Raw genomic sequence first — 19,779 nt, 5'->3', positions numbered from 1 at the left:
TTTATCTCGTATACAACAGACTCTTGATAATGAGCCAATGTACCACTCCAGCCAAGGCAGCTGAGAGTTTAATACATGACAATCCATATTTTCACAGAGTCTGGCACTGACAGAGTTCCATTTCACAGGTGTTTCACCATATAACAGATCCTATATGTTCACCCATTCCTGTTCCCAGAATTTGATACCCTGTCACTCCTGTCAAGAAGTGGATCACCTTCAGACATAATAAACCAGATTTTTGTCTTATTTTAGTTTTATAAAACTGGAAGTTTTTGTGTCTGCCCTCTCTTACTCCACCAGAGCTGCTGTGAGAACCAGCACCATATTTTCATGGCTGCACCATTCCATCAAATGGAAATATTCTTGTGGTGTTTTCCCATTGACACGTTTGGCTGCACCAGGTCAAACTATACTGTGTTAATTTGCGTTTCAATTACCAATTTAAACATATTGAGTCATGTCTGAGTTGTTTTAATAAAATAACTGGAGTCGTTTATCGTGAAGACCTCATAGGAAATAGTGTTTATTTTGCCGTTTTACAGCTGCTCAACTCGAGACAAGTGCATCATCAGCTAAAGATGTCTGTCTTTACGTGGGTAACCATGTTGTAACAGAGATGCAAATCCCCGCAGTGCTGGGATGATGTGCTGAGCCAAACTGAGCCAAGCCAAGCCACTACATGTGTATGGAAAAAGCCTGTGAATGCATTGTGCCTCATTTTATACATTTCTCCCAAATTCAGCCATATATATTTGGTAACTTTGGAAAATTGGGATCCCCACTATAATTTCAGTTTTTATGAATTTTAACAATGTTTGGCAGCACGTCAGGATTGTTTTGGAATCATCTACTGGCAGGTCAGAGGGATTTAACACTATATGCTTTGGATTTCAGACAGAGGTTGGCGTGCTGTATGGACATGCTTGTGGATGCCAAATTGGGGTATGACAGCAATTTATACAGAAAGTAAAATGCAGAATTAGCGGCCCCATGCTTATCAGCCACGCAAATTTAAGAAGTTCTCTGCCTGTGCTCAGAGGACTATCGTTAAAATGCATAACCTTCATTTTGACTTGTTGAACATAGAAATCTAAACATAGTTACTCAGGATCAAACAAGCTTCCTATTCCCCAGCTGTAACAGACCATGACTGTTCAAAATCTAATTTTTAATGTAATGTAAAACAGAATTAAGAACATCACAACACAAACAGCAAAGTCTCTTCCACCAAAACACCAGCTGTGCATGACTCAATGCTCTTCTCATTTTTTCTTATTTAGCACAAGTATAATCAGTGTACTGGGAACATGATAGTAATCCAGACTTCTTCTTTTTTTTTCCTACAAACACATCGGATGACAGGGTTTCTTCAATGTAAACATATTTGTTAGCTTGTCAAAACAGATTTAAGATGATTATTTTTGTGGGAATTTTTGCCTCTATGAGACAATTTGATAGCAAAGAGACAGACAGGAAACGTGGGGATAGAGATAGAGGGGGGTATGACTTCCAACAAAGATCCCCAGCTGGAACTGAACTGGCAATATTATGGTTATGTAGCATGCACAATAACCATATAGCTACAAAGACACCTCCAAAACAGTTTTAGTTCCTTTAAGGAGGTTTATAGACTACGGTTCACAGCCAGACAGATCTCATTGTTTGCCTTATCCCTCAGGTTGATCTGTCCATTTTTTTTATTATTTTAAGCTTAAACATGGTGTAAATCTTTTGCTGTGATTCTAAAACTGTCATTTTTCTAGTGTCTCAGGATATCAGAATATCAGGGTGTCCATAGACCAAACACCTGGCTGAGATCTCCAATAAAGTCCAGCTGGTTATTGTAAAATCTTTTTTTTTTTTTGGACCAGGGTTAACAAAGTTTGTTCTGTTCTTGCTGAAAATACAGACACGCTGCTGAAGATTTAGCTCCCCGAGTAATGTCACGGCATAAAGCCTCTGCAACTAAACCTGCCCCTTCAGAGTCTCCAAAAACACAAATCACAGAACTCCATAAGAAGGAAAAAAGGGAATACATAACAAGACCTCTGCAAAGCACTGGTATAGTCTGTTTTTCTCTCCACACCAACAATCCACTCATTTCTGACAAAACTTTTCTTCCCTTGCTTAACTCCATGCCTTCAGTCTGACCCCATCACTGTTGCCTCCGGTTTGAGGGTGGTAAACTGGTGCAATCAGCCAATCACCACCCAGCAAAGTGTTGTCTGAGATTTACTCAGGCACCAAAGAAAAAGAAATTTTCAGAGACTGTCATTATTTGACAGTTGGGGATCAAAAGGAAATATTCCTCAAACAGACACATTACAGAGGACTCTTGAACCACTGCTCAACTCAAATAAATCTATTATGAATTGGTATTCGGATTATTACAGCCACAAAACGAAAATTAATTGACCCTGCCTAATACCTTCCTCTTTTTGCTCTGCGCTCCAATACGAGTTGAACAAACGTGTAATTCAGTGGAACCTCGGTCAAATTTCTCCAGTCCTGTTTCCTGAACTAGGCTTGTCTTTTCTATAGTCACATCTTAAGTAGCTAATGTCAGCAAAATGCAAGCTAACTGGTTAGATAATGATTGATATAGAGTAGCTAGCTAGTTAGCTACCAATTTGCTAATATTAGTTTTCAGGTATAACTAGCTAGTTAATGATGTATATTAGTTAGCTAGTTAGATACTGTTTTGATACAAAGCAAAATGTTAGCTACCTAGCTAGCTGGGTTAATGTAGATTAGTTAGCTAGGTAGAACTGTACAAGAGCAAAAGGAGACTTAAGGAAGGTCAACCACCAACCATTTTGATAATAAATTAATCATTAAGTAATTTTTCAGCCTAAAATGTGCTGGTTCCAGCTTGTTAATTGTGAGGATTTGCGGCATTTCTTTATCAAAGAAATTGTGATGAGCATTTTTACATATTGTAGACTAAATGATTAATTGTGAAAATCACCGGCAGCATGAGTTGCAGCTCTAATATTTATAGTTTATGATATTCAGTCTCACAAATCAGCACTTTATTACTCATTTCAGAGATCAGCAGTGTTTGGGGCCAGCATTTTCCACATTATGATGATATGGTCTGTCACAAATGTGACCCAGACAATAGCCTGATGCAACCTCAGTGAATCCAGGTCAAAGGTTAGGGTCCGGTTCAGCAGAGTTTACTTTTCTATTTCCTGCAACACTAGCCCAACGTGTGCCGGTCAGGCTAAGAAAACATTGAAACACAAATGTGAAAACATGGGCACAAACACATACACATTTTCATGTGATCTTCCATCGAGGCAGCGGACTTCCACCTTACCAAGCTGAAAAAACAGTGGTTGGAGGGGGTGAGGTTAATTTGAGTTTCCTCTTAAAAAGTTAAGTCACACAAACATCAATCAGACGGTATGTGTGTGTGTGTGGTGAAGACATGCAGACAGCTAGGGGTATTTCACAGTCAGCAGTGCGTGGATCAGGGAGGTGAGGGTTACAGTCAAGTTAAACCTGCAGCAGGACGACCACAAATGCAATAAAAGCATGAAAAATGTGTGTACGTGTGTGTCTGTGTGTGCGCTTTGTATCAGCCTGTCTGCTTTTATTCTCAGGCACTCTTTTGTGTCTCTGTGGTATCTTGGTACATTAATAACACTGAGCCATAGAAGTATGAGCCTTAGGTAAAGAAGAAAGGCAGAGTGACCTCTCATGTCATTGCACAGGAATTATTTCTCATTTCTGTAACAATATTGCATCACTTTTCCAGCCAACTCCCTGCTATTTTCATTCAAGATACAAAAATCAAGAAATCCTTTCTGCAAAATCTTCCATTTTTAATTATGGTAAACCTAGTAGGGAAGCAAGAGAGGTGGGCACATCAAAAAATTACATACAGGAGTGTATTTATGTTGTGAAAGAAAATGAAAGTGAGACTCTTTCTGCAGTCCATTAGGGTTAATTACAGCCTTGTGTTGGGATGCTTGTAACAGAGCAGGGTTGGTAATTAAAGTACAGGTAAGACATTAACTTACTTTTGTTAGCCATTAATCAGTGTTTACCTTCAGAGAGCTCTCCCTTTGTAATTAATAATCAGCTTGGACAATGAGTAATCACCCAAGAGGAAGTTGTGTGTGCATGTGTGTGTGCTTATGTTTGTCTCTGTTATTAGCAAAGGGGGTTTTCCCACCTTTGAAACGGCATCTTCACTGATCAAACAACCGATCATCCATCTCAACAGGAAAAAAAGTCGATAAACTAAGCAACGAAAACAAAAGAGCCCTTAGTAGAAAAATCACTGTAAGACTGGATTTTTCCTCTGTTTCCATCCATCTTCCTTATTCTCTCTCATTTTGTGTTTATTCTTCTCTTGGCATCTAAAGCTGGGCTCACACTACAGGAGTTTTAAAATCCTAAATGATTTTGAAATCACTCTACAAGACCTGAAAATAATGACTCATCACACACTACAGGATATTATTAAGATTATCGTGCCAGAAAAGAGAGCACGATCTCACGTCATTAGTGGAGCAACTTGTTGTAGAGACATTAATGCTTTGTAGTGAGAAAAAAAAACAAAACAAAAAAAACAAAAAATGTAAGTTAAATGACTCTGGATGAAGAAGATTTTTAAGGCATAACATGCAACATTTAACTCACATAAACTTAATCCCTTTCAATCACTCTCATTCACTTAGGACCTATAAGAAATGGTCGTGTCTGCAGAGACCCTGCCCCCTGCCTGTATTCTGTTTTTTTTCCTCATTACTTTGCTCTGCTCAAGACGCTTTACCAACCCAAATATCTGACATCCTGATAATGAGACTCAACAATCCGCTCTCTTTCTGATCCGTTTACTAATAGCTCAGACAAATCCTACTAATTCTATCACTGAAGGAACAGTACACCCCTAATACAAAAAATACATATTTTCCTTTAACTCTAGTTCTGTTTATCCATCTAGATTGTTTTGGTGCAAATTGTGGAATTTTTGAGATATCGTCCATAGAGATGCCTGCCCTCTCTCTGGTTTGTGGTGCTCAAAGCAACAACAAACTACAGTTGAAAAACTAAGCACCAGAAATCATGCCCTGGTCACTCAAGATAATCCACAGATTACGTTGTGAGCAGTTTCATTCAAGAACTACTTTCTTTCAACAGTAGAATCTAGCAAACCTACTTTCCTTCCAAGAGAAAGAAAGTAGCCCCTAGATGAAACTTTTCACAAAAGGATCTGTGGATTATCTTGAGTAACCGGGTCATTATTTCTGGAAGGAGACGTTGAGTTTTTAAAATTACTTTTTTGGTCACTTATTTTTGCTCGACAAACCAAGTGTGATTTAGTCCCATTATGTTTGAGTAAAGACAGACATCTCTATGGATGATGTGTCTAAAACTCAGCAACTCACACCAAAAACAATCTAGATGGATAAATAGCAGTATGGGTAAGAGGAAATATATATATAAATGCGGGCCAAACTACTGTAGCAACTGAGGTCTGTCCCAAATTTTTCCTCTGATTCCTGGGAGAGTTGAATGTGAGGTAAATCAGCCCGAAACTCCTGTAGTGTGAGGCCAGTTTAAACGACATCGTAGGTTTGGAATGATTACATCTTGGGAAGGCCTCAGCCACCCCACTTAACCAACACCCCACTCCCCAGCTTATTTCTGTCAGCCTTGTAGTTAGTCAACACACACACATACACACACAAACACACACACACAAAGGGAGCTTTTCCAGCAGGAGATTGGTTCCACTTTATCTGCATATTGAGCCTGTGTTCGGCGTGCTCCTAACTGATAAAATTCTGCTAGTGTGCCAGGCCACTGCCAAACGCCAGAGCAATGACCTTCTTGGTGGAACAAATTCCTTTTGCAAGATGGAAAAAAGAATGGAGTGAAAAGAAGAAAGATTAAGACAAAAAAAATGTTTAAAAAAAATGAAAGGGAGGGCAGCTAGCCAGTCAAATGCGAAGGGAATGGGTCCAGGTTTTATCGCATTTAAAACAAGAAATGGAGACGTTAGCGGACACCCCCGCTACGCGTTATTCTCCCTCCCTCTCTGGGTCCTTCCAGCCCCGTCAGAGTGCCATGCTGGTATACCGGCGTTGCTTCACAGATGATTAGGAATAACAGACAAGCTCTGCCTCCACTTCTCCCTGCCTCCTTCTGCCAAGAGTCTACCAGCATGGAAAACACAATCATCGTATCATCACTGCACCACACAGGGAGGCAGGCGGAGGAGGAGGGGAAGGGGACATGTATAGAGAAAGTCGGAAAGAGAAGAAGAGTAAGGAAAGAGAAGAACAGACAGCGACTTGTCCTTCAACCCGTTCCTCCATCGTGCTGCCTGACCAGTCTCAGTGCCCATATTTAAGCACACATCCAATACTTTGTTAGCCTTCAGACATCGTAGTGTGTGTGTGTGTCTGATCACATGCCATTTTCCACAGCAGCCGAGTCGCCCCGGGCCTGACTCAGTTTGGCTCCACACAAGAGCAGTGGTTCACACTGTGATGTGTGTGTCTGCATATGTGCATATGTGTGTGTCTATGACAACAAGGATTGTAGAGTTGACATCTTCTGGTTGGTTGGTTGATTGGTTGGTCGATATGCTCTTGTCCGATAAAGTCTCATTGGTCAGACGCCTATGTTATTTTCATGAGGAGAAAAGCGCTTCTCAATCCAGTACTGTTGGGGAGGCGGGACATATGCAAACCTGATATTTTATTTTTGATTTCTAAGCTATTTTCTGAACATTTACTGGCTCCAAACTAATTAACGCCATGTCAGAGAGCCAGCTTCAATCAATACATTGGCCCCCGGCCGCAGACGACAGAGCTAAGTGGATAAAAAGTTTATTTTTGATGACCACAAGTGGATTTATACTCTTCCAGAGAGCTTTATCAATGAGGACTAGTAGTAGTAGTAGTGACCTGTCTACCTGTGACAAAATTAAAAAAAATAAAAATAAAACAAAAAAGTAAATAACAAAACACTGAGTTGTTTCATTGAGACGTACATGTATGAGGTTCCTGTGGGGAACCACTATGATTGGTGAAACTCACGGGAAGCTATGATGATTAGTCAAATTTGTGGAAAAGTTGCAGTTAAATGGACATAATTGCAAGGTTGAACACTATTAATGAGAACTGGATAAATTTGCATTAACTGTTGCAATCACAACATTGTGACTCACCGGAGGACTGGTTAGTTGGGTGTGTGTCGTTGTTGTATATAACGCCCTGATGGCAACAATATAGCTACATGTAAAATAGAAATGGTCAAACTGCAGGAATTCAATTTCTTGGCAATGTTGCATAACTTTGTCAGTACCTGTTTAGGTAACCAGGTAGCATGCACTCAGTGTACTATGGATAATTTTGTTATTCTTAAGATAATCGACCAATCGACTGGTTGAAGAATAAGCAGAATTTTCTCGACTAAAGCCCTGAAGGATTCACCAGACTGTTCTGTGCTGCTGAGGCACTTTATGGTCAACCCTGATTACCCCCACCTATACACACGCACATACTCTTACCATAGCAACGCAGACAACAGCAGTCCTGGTAGCAGAGGAGCTGACTGTTGGGAGATGTATGTGTTGATTGAAGTGCTGGGCCGCAATGCCCTGACAGCCTTCCCTCAACCTTCTCTCAACCTCGTCACCTCTGCTGCTCTGCTGTGACTCTTGCCACAATGGCTGCTGCCTGCAAACCTGCCAGGCTGCCAAGGACACAAAGACGACTGAGACAACCTTTGACATCAGAAGCTGCCACCAAAAGACCAGAGACAAGCAGAGTTGGCAGCTCTGTTAACAGGCCAGAGACTCCGATCTATTCAGCTCGGTTAAAGTAGCAAAAGTCAATAGAGCACAAGTCAATAGTGCATACATACAGATGGACGCTGTGTCAAACAGGTCTGTGTTAGGACAATGTCAGGCATGCCAGCGGTTTCAAAATGTAGACCTCATGGCTCAAAGGTTGCTGTCTTTTGACCGACGGCAGTCACTGAGAAGAGACATAAAACATCAAGGTAAAAACTGACATTTGGACATGAAATACAGTAGGGTTTTTGTATTGAAGGCTAGATGACATTTCAAGGAGCTGATTCACTGGTAGATGCTAAGGCCACCCACCCACACAGCTCCGTGTGGAACATGGTGTTTTAGTGGCCAAGATGAGATAACAGTGTTAGAGATGTATTCGCTGACATGTGGAGCATGTGTAAGATGACCTACACATTCACCATGATGTCACTGAGGAGCTTTGAAGGGGATGAAATCACAAAATCAGGATCTCCGGAGTGATGATAGAAATGAATGATGGGACATGAATGTGAAGATGAAAGTGTTTGTATGTGTGTGCAATCGATGCTTAAAGGAGAAATATGATATATGTTTGCTTTATATAATCAGAAAATGACCATGATATGTGACCAGAGATTAAGGAAATAAGAAATACTGGCTTCTGTGATAACAATGCTACAGCCGATATGTTCTCCTTTGAAATTTTCATTCTGGTCTGGAATATGTGTTTTTCATCCATTTCACATTTATGGCAATTAATGCAGAATGCTTCCAGAATGAGTCAGAGCCTTCTTATGAGTCATAAGAAATCATTAATAGTCTTTTAGAAGGAGAAGACATTTATACCGGTTAAATTAAGCAAAATGTTATAATGGAGTTTGGCAGGCAGTAAAACAGGCAGTCACTGAACTCCAACTCGAGAAAGTGCATTTTTGGAGCTGTGAGCCTTTGTGTTTGGGATAACGGGCTTGACTTTACATTAATAGACAACTGGCCCCCCTGCAAACAGCAATTATCCAGTCATAGATTTGCAATCCTAACTATGCCGCAGGCCTGTCAAACTTGGCATTTCTTTACACGTTGAAGCGGTGCGCACTAGGCTTCAAAGAACAAACATGAGTGTTTTGCTTAGATGTAAGCTAGCTTTTATCTCAGTCTTTTAGCATTAATGTTAGCCTATATCAAATATACAGCCATTAAGTAATTTTACAGATCCCTTTACAGGGTTCTCGTTTTAAAATGTGCCATATGGAAAGATTAAAAAGTCAGCTGGAGACGGACTTCTCAGCTGAATCAAGGAGCTTAACCATTAGCTTTAGCTTACATTAGCTACTTATGAAATCTCCTAGCAAGCTAGCTAGAAATTAGAAACATGTTTCAGTTTACTTCTCTGTAGAGTCAAAGTTGACTGTATATTAAGTGGGGATTCAACCTATTTAATAAACCGTCTATAGCTCCAACTTACAATGTGGACTGCAGTGCTCATTTTTGAACACTCAAGTCTTAAATATTTCTCCATTAAACACAAAATAAGAACAGGTACATTTAATACTTAAGACAGAAAATGTTTCTGTTTAAGGCTTGACTTTCCTTTTGTTTCCGTGTGTGAGTGTGTGCGACTGTGCATGCATGCCTGCATGTGTGTCACTCTTCAAACAACACTGCAATCATCATCTCTTATCAACGGTCATGTCGAGGATTACAGCTTTCATCCCTAATCCTACATTAAGGACACATTCTCATGATGGCCGTGACATCATCAAGGCCAGTCAACCACAGAGAGGGCACAGGGACAGGAAGCCAAACACCACAGGAGAGGATTAATGAATATAGGAGACAGAGTAGATGATGAAAAAGAAAGAGGGCGCGACAAAGAAGACGAAAATAGAAGTGAAATCAAACGGCACATTTCTGCAGCGCGTGTGAGACAGCCTCTGTTTCTGTGTGTGTTTGTGGTTCAAGATAATCTGCCACTGCTTCAGTTTCTCAGTTTCTCTGACAATGATCCTTCTCAATCAGCCCTACTAAGACCTCCAATCTACCCAACACCCACAAGCATGTGCACACAGACACACACACATGCACAAGAACAAATACTGTCAACACACCACACTGCACTAAATGAACCCTGATAATCTTCACATTCGCACTTCTCTCTGCAGTAAGCCACAGATGAACACATACACAGAACCACAACAAACACAGAGGAATGTATTTGTATTTTACACATCTGTCATGCAGATTTTTGCTATAAAACAACATGCCTTACTTTAACTGTCACATCATCAAGAACTGCATCAAGAAAAAACACATAATGGGTGCTTACAGTTGTAAAATAATAAACTCCAGGTTAATGCAAGGTGTTCTTGAAGTCAGACTGTGGTTTCTAACCTTGATATGCAGTCACTAATAAAGGCTTTTTAGCTATATTCCTGGATCGGTTTAAGTGTGCCTTAAGTTTGCCCTGTGGTTTCTCCTCTTTCTAAACTGGCATATTGTATCCACCTTAGTCTCAACTGATCAACTGCAATTGATCACAATGTACTGAATCGTAATCCCTGTAATGTGATTTGTATCATGCTGCAAGACTTTTGTGCAATACGCAGCCCTACATCACAGTTTTATAACTGGCAAATTAGACCACGATTGAATTCCAAACAAGTTGTGATGTTACAAATCATGCTCATGGGCCCGTTCCTTAAAATCAGATTTTTCAATGAGCACAAAAGAAACTTTCCACTTTCAGCAGATGAATGTGAAAACGTCTTTCCAGTGTCAAACTCTGCACATACACCATTTTGCACAGTGAAGCTCAAAGACCAAACTGTAGGAACAAAAAATAAAACATTTTTGAGTGGAGTGAGAGTTTAAGAAACGTTTAACTGACTTTTCAGCGCATCCACAACAATAAAAAACACAACACCCCCCCCCCATACCAACCCACTATTTTATTTATTACTACATCATTGGTTGTGAGTTTTTGGTAGAGTCAGTTTCCCAGTACTGTCAAACTACAGCTACTGACAACGCCACTCACAATACAACTCAGATTCAAATTTTCCACCTTTGACTGTAAAATAAACACTTACCCTAGCTAACATTGACATTGGCCGGTTGCCAGCACTCTATTGTTGAACAGTCTTGAAATGAATTAAGTAAAATTCCATGAACAGCCACCGTATTTGGAAACTGAAAGCAATCTAAGATTATTCAGTAAATCGATATTTTGAGTTTGTTGTGTTTTAATAACCAGTTTGATTCATACCTGCAGAGACTCTGGGGCAGTCTGGCAGCATGGGATCCAGTGGTGTGTTCAGGGGCTCTGGACTCGATACCCAGTTACAACAGTGCTGTAGGGAGAGGAAAAAGAGAGATTGACAGATGAAAACTCGTTGCTTCTACAAATGATGAAGTAAATGACTTCCACACTGACTACCTATGGCATGTGGCAGGTTTGTGTACGGGAAATAAATATGTGGCAACCAGCATCCTCCACAATTACTCCCACAAACACAAAGAAATATATGCTCAAAGACGGAAATATAATAAGGGAAAAGTCTTTCATCTTGATGCATTGAAAGTATTGTTTTTCTTACTTTATGGAAATATAGTAAGTTTAATTGAAATTCAAAGAGAAACGTGGAGAAAGAAACGGAGAAGGGAGCGAGCATATGAAGGCAAGGGAGACAAAGAGAAGAGGGACAGGTGCAGAGGACAACGGGGAGAGACAGTAAGCGAGAAAGAGGTGTGTGTGAGGCTGAGCGAGGTGGTTGAGGGGGTGTGTGTGTGGGGGGGGCAAGAGAGACAGGAACAAGCAATTAAAAGCTCTGTGACATGTTTCTCAGACAGCTTGGCGTTTGTTTGTGGTGGAGAGCTGAGGCCTTCTACCATGGTAGATCAGTGGGCGCCCTGGGGGAGGGTGTCTGCCCAGCCTGCTGACCCATAACCCCCTGCAAACACCCCTAGTCCTCTCAAACCCCCTGTGGTTGACAACTCTACTGTCAGAAAGAGGAGAAGACCTCTTTATCTGTTTTTTTTTTTTGCTGTCTTCATCCGCCTGTCTGTGTGGCGATCCCTCCTTTTACCTACTAGGTTATGTCAAATATAATATGGTTAAGCCTATTATGATAGCCATACAACACAACAACATACTTTTCCCATGCTTTGAGCTTTTATTCTCTGGGTCAGCAGATGACAGCATATCAAAGTGTGTTTTCCCTTTTGACCGTGCGATGTGGATTGGTATGCTGTGGCTTGTAAGGCTAGTACAAAAACAAGGGGAAAGGGAGAGAGGGACAGAGGGAGGCTGAGAAGGAATGCTTGGAGAAGACATTCCCCTAGATAAGATAAAAGTTCAATAGAAGAAAGAGAAAATGTAAAGAGATTAGAATGTGCAGCTGGCGTCCTTCTGAATCACTGCTTATCTGCCCTTGTTTACTTTCACCCTGGCCCCCTGACAGTCATTACAGTGTTGTGCATGCTTGTGTGTGCGCGTCTGCTTGTGTGTGTGGGTCAGTGATTGCATTGCGGGGGGTCTCCCATGAAGATGTGCAGCGTTGTGAACCCTTCAGACTCAAATGCGCACACAAACACACACACATGTGCTTTCACATTTTTGCCCTCAGCGACCCTGACTCCCAAGGCCCTGAAAGAGGAGGGACTGGATAGACAAATTCTCCTCATTTCAAACCCTCTAAAAACATGCACACACAAAACACATACATGCAAAAAATCCAGGGTCACAACAAACTTCTACTCCATTATCATCAAATAATTGTAGGCCTTAAATTGTCTTAACGCTATGATAACCACATTAAAATGTCTGAAAACATTAGACGCATGTTATTTTGAATACATACATTAAACCAAATGTTTCCATCAAGGATCAAACCCAAAGAAATCCATAACTTATTTAAGGTAGTGGTGTTAGAGAGTTGCTATTGTTGCTACAGCTTCTGGGATATGTCAGATATGTCAAACCTGCAGAAACCCTGAATATAGTTACAGAGGAACACTGAATGAACTCGATGCCTAATTTAGCCCCTCTTTGATGTTGCTTTTTGTCTACATATTTATTTCTGCAGCTAAGTTAAAGCAAATGTCTTTTGTTACTGTCTGTTTGGCATATACTACATCAGAGTTATTCAACTGGTGGCCTGTGGGCCAAAACTGTCCTTTAAATGACCTTTGATAATTTATAAATATGAAAAAAGGATGTCATTGGGATATAACCTGCTAATACTCTAAGTTTAAGAGTGTTTATGTGTTTATTAGAAGAGCATCATTTTATCAGCAGTTTAAGTAGCCCATTCATTAGTTATGTCTGTGGACAGAGAACATTCTTTTATTAAAAAGTTTTAACTCAAGTTGTTTAATCAGAGGTAATTTAGGAGAGTCAAATTATGTTTATTAAAACAAGCTACCCCAGGATTCTAATCTAGGATTACAAAGGTACATTGTTTTTTCCTGTACTTTTCCACACAATGTTTCTCATCCAAATGAGAAAACTAATTAAGTGGAGAAAAAAGGTGCTTTGTTTTATACATTTAAATCCCCAACTTTAGAGATCAGAAATAGGAAATGTAAACTTCAAGGCCTTTTCACTTCACTTTTATCAAATCCGGCCCTTCTAAAATATCAATTGAATAGGCATGCACTACATCATCTTTTGTCCCACAGCGAGCTATTTACTATGAGCTTATGTGGAAACATATAAACTCAATGCAAGAGACGATCGTGATGAAACATCTGGCCCATGTACACAAATCCTTAGCAAATATCATCAAGTAAGTATTAGTAATATCAACAAGTAAGTAAACAAAATTCAGCTGGGAAATCCAGAAAGGTCTGTTATTAATATGAAGTTTGGCTCATGTATGCTACATTCCTATCCAATCAAAAGAAATAAAAAACAACAAAAGCACAAACTGAATCCACCACTTAAATAGTACAAATGCTCTTTTACTCTCCTCCTCTATATCAATTTCTTCAGCCCTGTCAATCGAAACGGCTAAAAGTCAGAAAGAGTGTAGCGTAAGAGGAGTCAAAGAGGTTGAACAAAGATTGGCAGAGCGATGTGGGGGAGTGGAGGGGAGAAGCATGGGGGGTTTAGATGACAAGTCATCTTGGTAAACAGTGGCATATTGTGTATTTTTAGATCCTTTGCTTTGCCCTAGATGTGCTCTCCTCTGAGCCTGGGCTGGAGGGCAGAGCGGTGTAGAGCGGCACAGAAGCAGTGGGGCTCCTTGACTGCTACATCAAGTGTCTCATTGTATCTCCTTTAATTCATTCAGTCTGTCTCAAGGAAGATGTCAGCTGGGCTGTGGAGCAGTGGGCTGAAGGCGGCTGGATAGAGGGGAAGGAGGGGAGTCTTTCAAAGGGCCCTCCTCCCTCCCCCTTCACCTCCACCATCACCACCAATGGAGGCAGGGAGGCCGGGGTTTGAATAGATTTGTCAAGGCAACACAACACACATGTGCACACAAACTCTTGCATAAATGCACACACACATACACACACACACACACACACACACACACACACACACACACACACACACACACACACACACACACACACACACACACAGTCCCAGTGCTGTGAGAGACCGCAGGCATAACAGCAGTCACATAAAGGCAAGGCCTGCTGGCTGGGATTAGAGAAGGGCGACGTGACAAAAGGATGGCACATCACATCGGCTGCCTCTGACGCATAGCATCATCACTTCAAGCAGCTCGTCCGCCGATCAATGGTGCCATTGAACTAAAGGCAGACAGAGAAACAAACATGTAAACAGATTTGACTCTTCCCCCACCTCTGCTGCTTTGTGCGTGTGCGCTTCTGTGTGTGTGTGTGTTTGGATTTGTGCTGGATATGCACACTTACATGAACTCATGTGCGCAAATGGCAAGACACATTGTTGCACAGTGCATTTTGTTATCTTTGATGCCACTCAGCAAAAGTTCCATAATAAACTTTATGCAAAATGTAATTCAAGTGGTTTGAGAGAAAACTAGACTTCAGCAGCTTCTTTTGGTTTCCAGGCTTTGGCAAATCACTGGTTGTTAAGACAGTTAATAGTTGAGTATTGTAATTATTTTTTTACGATTTCTAAATTGAGTTTTTGATTGCCGAATTCAATTCTTCATATAAATAACTAAGACTTACTCTGTTAACTCCACACTAACACATAATGGGAATTACCATTAATGCGCTAATGGAAATTAGCACAGGGATTGTGGTAATGTTATCTTAAGAAATGCATCCATTTTACTTCACATGTTTCAAATAAACCAACATGTGTGCTCATCCTGTCAGGCATATGTTTCCTCTGCTGTGTGGAAGCAAACTAAAAGCTGCTGACTTCACATTGTTAAATCAGTCTGCTGCTCTGAATTCAACACTCCACACTGAAGAAACTCACATTTGTGCTGTGTGCAGTACCAGGATCTCTTAATTTTGACCTGAAATCTTATCATTTTTATGGCACTAACTCGCTGTGAAAAATAGAAAGACTGACTGACGTGATGTACATTTTTTTGTAAATATGACTCATGATATACGGTCTCTAGAAGTGTATGATTCAACTCTTTCCCTTGGTCTAGTCTTAAAAAAACCCACAATAAATTAAAATAACAAAGCAGAATACTTTAGAATCGCAATACTTAAGAATTGCAAAGCATATCGAATCGGCACCCAACTATTGTGATAGTATGGAATCAGGAGAAAAGTGTTTCATTCCCGCCCTACTGACAGTGAGACACAACAATCAACCATCTTTGAACCACCAATCCAAAGTGCCAGTAATTTGACGACCCGGGAATGAGACTCAACTATCAACTAATCAACTATCTTTCTCCAAAATCGCTTACTGCACCTTTAAATCAGATGAGCAACATCATGCAGTCACAAAGTTATTAAAGATCCTTTAAAATTGTGAGTCTGAAGCTAATGCTAAGTGCAAAAGCTAACCATTAAGTTAAGAGTGAACTCTGAGGATGTAATTGACAAGCAGGTGTCAGCTCTACCCCTCTACTTGTGAGAGATGCTTTTAAGCTGTCTTTGTTACGTGTATGTGTCTGTATTTTTGTGACTGTGATTGTGTGTGTGTGTGTGTGTGTGTGTGTGTGTGTGTGTGTGTGTGTGTGTGTGTGTGTGTGTGTGTGTGTGATCCGCCACCTGCTGCCTTCTGCAACTCGGAGTGGAAGCCAGCCTGCCTTCTTTCACATAAACAAGAAACACACATGCACACACACCCTCAGAGAGTAATGGACACGAAATGCTGCACTCAGCTGATGGCAGGGTGATATAATGGAGCCTTCATGAGGACCAAATAGGTCTCTTATAGGTGTTCATATCCACTACACAGTAAGTGTCCCAGGAATACACATGCAGTGCCTTTAAAAATGAAATGCATCCTCCATACCTGCCAAAACTTGCATTACAATAACAGAAAACACACTATTAACCCAGGTTTGGGCAAAATTCATTAAGATACTTTTACAGCAGCCATTTTGATATTAAAGAGTAAGGTCATAACGATTCAGATGAAACACCCCACCCCTTCCGGTGGGACCTAACTTCAGAAAAAATATGAACAGAAGCCAATGATGAGAGTCAAATAATTCTTTGATTCTGTCTGAATTGTGCCACAAACCTACCTGTCAATTTAAGTTACAATTTTAAAAGTGAACAAAGTCATTGTTTCTTGCAAAACTGTTGAAGTATGCGATGATAGGAAGATGTATAAGAAGATATGATATTAAAAAGACTACACACCCAGTGACATCATAACTTTTTCTCTCTGAAAGTTAACGTTAGCTGCTGAAGCTAAGATGCCTATGTTCTAGTGTTGGGATATAGTCACACAAGTAACGGGCTTTGCTCATTCTTTTGCATCCTGGCTGATAAAAGGACCAGGAGTTACTGGATACAACATATCAAACTGTCTACAAAACATCGTTGTAGGCCAAGTCGGATGTTTGGGGGAAATTGGGTTTGATCAGAAATTGTTTGAAAACTTTTGATAGCACCTTTATTACTTGGAAAAAGTTTTAGATTTTGAAAGCCACATGCCACTATGGAAACACATTGACAGCTGCAGGTCTGTGTCACTTGAGAACACAAGAGAGCAACTGTGTATGTGTGTTTAATCATGGGTGCAGGTCGGATTGCAGGATTTATATTAACAGTCCCAGGCAAGTGTCAATTTGGCTTGGACATAAGTGAATGATGGTTCAGCTTCTTAGCTTTACAGGTGCGGGTGAGTGCAGGCTTACAAAACTGAACCTGTGCAAGACTCTGGTCAGTGTTTTATTATGAACATACAATTAATTTTTCCCTTAAAGAATAGTCACAAAATGTTTGGGTATGCTGTCAATTATAGTTCTTAGAAAAAAATCACAATGCAAAAACTGACTATAAAACAACTAGGTAAAGAAGGAATAATAAAAATAAATTCAAAAAAAACTTTGATTTTATTATGAAATTGTCATATAGATCTGAATGCAAATATTAAACAACATGGGTGTTGTATGTACATTTGCAGTCATATACAATCGACTGCATTGAATCGTACAATCGCATTTCAACCTCTTCTTCCTCAAAGCACACAGGACTGAGTCCCATGATGGAAACTCTGTGCTAAGTGTACAAAAGTCTCCTAAACCATAACACACATGACAGCCTGCAACCTAACTTCTCAGAAAAGTAGTCCCAAGTATCAATTCTTGCTCACTCTCTCTGTGTCTGTCTCTCTCCCACCTCCTCCAGTTGCTGTATAATCTCTATGGATTAGGATGGTTTATTCATGACCATAGTGTACTCTGTATGTGTGTGTATGTGTGTGTGTGTGTCTGTGCATGTGTGTGTGCTCTGGGCAGGCCACTAGAGTGTGACAGCAGGCCAGCACAGTGACAGGAGACACCTTGGAGACTGTGACAGGCTGCCAGCTGTACACCATCATTCGCATTTCTCTCTCTCACTCACTTCTCCTCACCATGCTACTCATCTATCTCTGCGTACATCTCTTCATCTCCTCTCCTCCATCTGTATTCACTCCATTCATATCCTACCTGTCTTTTTGTTTTGCTTTTCCACAGCTCTGCCCTGTGCTTCCTCGGCGGCAGTCAACGGGATTTAAATAATTGAACGTTTCTCATACTTTATTTCTTTGACTATTTCTTTTTCTGTCTCAGTCAATGGATGAGTCTTTCTATCTCTGCCTCTGTTTATTCCCTTTTTCTTTACCCTCACCTTCAGTCTGTATTTTGGCTCCTGGCAGTGACGTCAGTTGCCCCTCGTCTGACCCATTTGGTCTATATAACCTGGCCCAGCAGGCGCTGATCTCTAAATCCCATCTCCTCTCTTTTACTCTCCTCTTCTCATCGCTCCATCCCACCATCCAGTGACCTCCTGAACCCCGGAGGGAGGGAATTATCTCTGTCCGAGGAGAACAGAGCAGTGCGCTGCTGGGGTGCTCCGACCTCACATGCACCCACTCATACGGGCACCCATATTTATACACCACCCAGGGCATTAATCAGGTTCACGGCTAGCTCTCGTCTGTGATGTGTAACATCTTCTGGGCTGCCATCCCTCTGTGTGTGTCTGTGGTGTATGCCTATACCTGTGTACAATGCAAGTGTTGTTTACATTCAAAATTCAGCTTTGTATGGGTTATTCATACAGATGTCCTTTAAAATGCAGCACTACTAGGGCTGGGCGAGATGGCTTATAAATAATATCTTGATATTTTTAGTCTGTTCCACAATATATATTTCAATATATACATTTTCTAAAATAAAACACTAATGACTTATATATATATATATATATATATATACATATATATATATATAAACATATAAATAAATTGCAGGCTGTTGGCTCAATGCTAACATATAATGGGAATTCCCATTGACACACAAACAAAAATAAGCATCACAATCATGTTAATATGATCTTAGCAAGCAGATCCTTTTTACTTCACATGCTTAACATAAAACAGCATGTGTGGTCATACTTTCAGACATATATTTCCTCTGATCTGTGGAACCAAATTAATGGCTGCTGACTCAATCTATTGCTCTGGTTTCAACACTGCACCCTGACCAGCTACAGCAACCTCACCGGATCAACATTCAAACTCAGAATTCAGTTTCATAGGTTGGATTTCATATGACCAGAATGTTAATTTAAAGGCTCTTGCACACACTGCACAGTTTTAGGCTCTATGCAATGCGGCCTGTCTTCTTGTTTTGTTTATTATTTTCTCTTATTTTCCCTTGATCCATATTGCAGCAGTTGTGTAGGGATGACTATTGGTGCTTTCACAAAATAATAACACAGAGATTTTTGATTAATAATCATCAGTAATGTGGATATAACGACTAAGTGGGTAAAGGCAAATAACAGAACAGCTCGAACACTCTGGTAAGATAATATAATGATCTAATCTCATAGCATGATAACACTATGATATTGATATTTTGCCTAGACCTAAGAACTACATGCATCTCCTGTCAGTGTCTGTGTGTGTATGTTTTGTGCTGCACCAATAAGCGCATGGACAAAACTGTGTGATCATTCAAAGCCAAACATCAGGAAATGGAGCCAATGATAGAAACCTCTAGCCGAGAGCCATGGGATTAGCATATTGGGTGGAACACAAAGGGAGTCTGACCTTTCAGTGGAACCGCTGCAAATACGCAGCATTGGTTTCTAATGTAAATGACTGGGACAGATTAGATTTTGGATTCACCTCAATCCTCATGCTGACCCGGGGGCTTGTTAACTAGCACTGCCATCCAGGCTCAGAAGCCAGTGATGTGATGAAATACTGAATTTGAGCAGTACAATTGAAGTTATCAATTTTCAAATAGAAGACTTCTTTTTGCTCGTTTACTCCCCCTCAATATCAATCAGATGTTAAAGGGAGAGTTTGTGTGTTTTGAAGTGGGGTTGTATGAGGTACG

At 40.5% G+C, this 19,779-nt stretch overlaps 1 protein-coding gene across 1 annotated transcript in view; it reads right to left on the bottom strand.

Annotated features, from left to right (window-relative positions):
• arb2a (ARB2 cotranscriptional regulator A) overlaps window positions 1–19,779 on the bottom strand; it is a 239,966-nt gene that overhangs the window by 75,821 nt on the left and 144,366 nt on the right. Inside the window, exon 10 of the mRNA XM_084728154.1 lies at window positions 11,070–11,154. Coding sequence (XP_084584280.1) covers window positions 11,070–11,154 — 85 coding nt within the window. The remainder of the gene's footprint in view (window positions 1–11,069; window positions 11,155–19,779) is intronic.

Source organism: Lutjanus erythropterus, chromosome 10, assembly GCF_056507025.1.
Source record: "Lutjanus erythropterus isolate fLutEry1 chromosome 10, fLutEry1.hap2, whole genome shotgun sequence".
In the NCBI taxonomy this organism is placed as follows: Eukaryota; Metazoa; Chordata; class Actinopteri; order Lutjaniformes; family Lutjanidae; genus Lutjanus; species Lutjanus erythropterus.
This window is presented reverse-complemented; position numbering and strand designations above follow the sequence as displayed.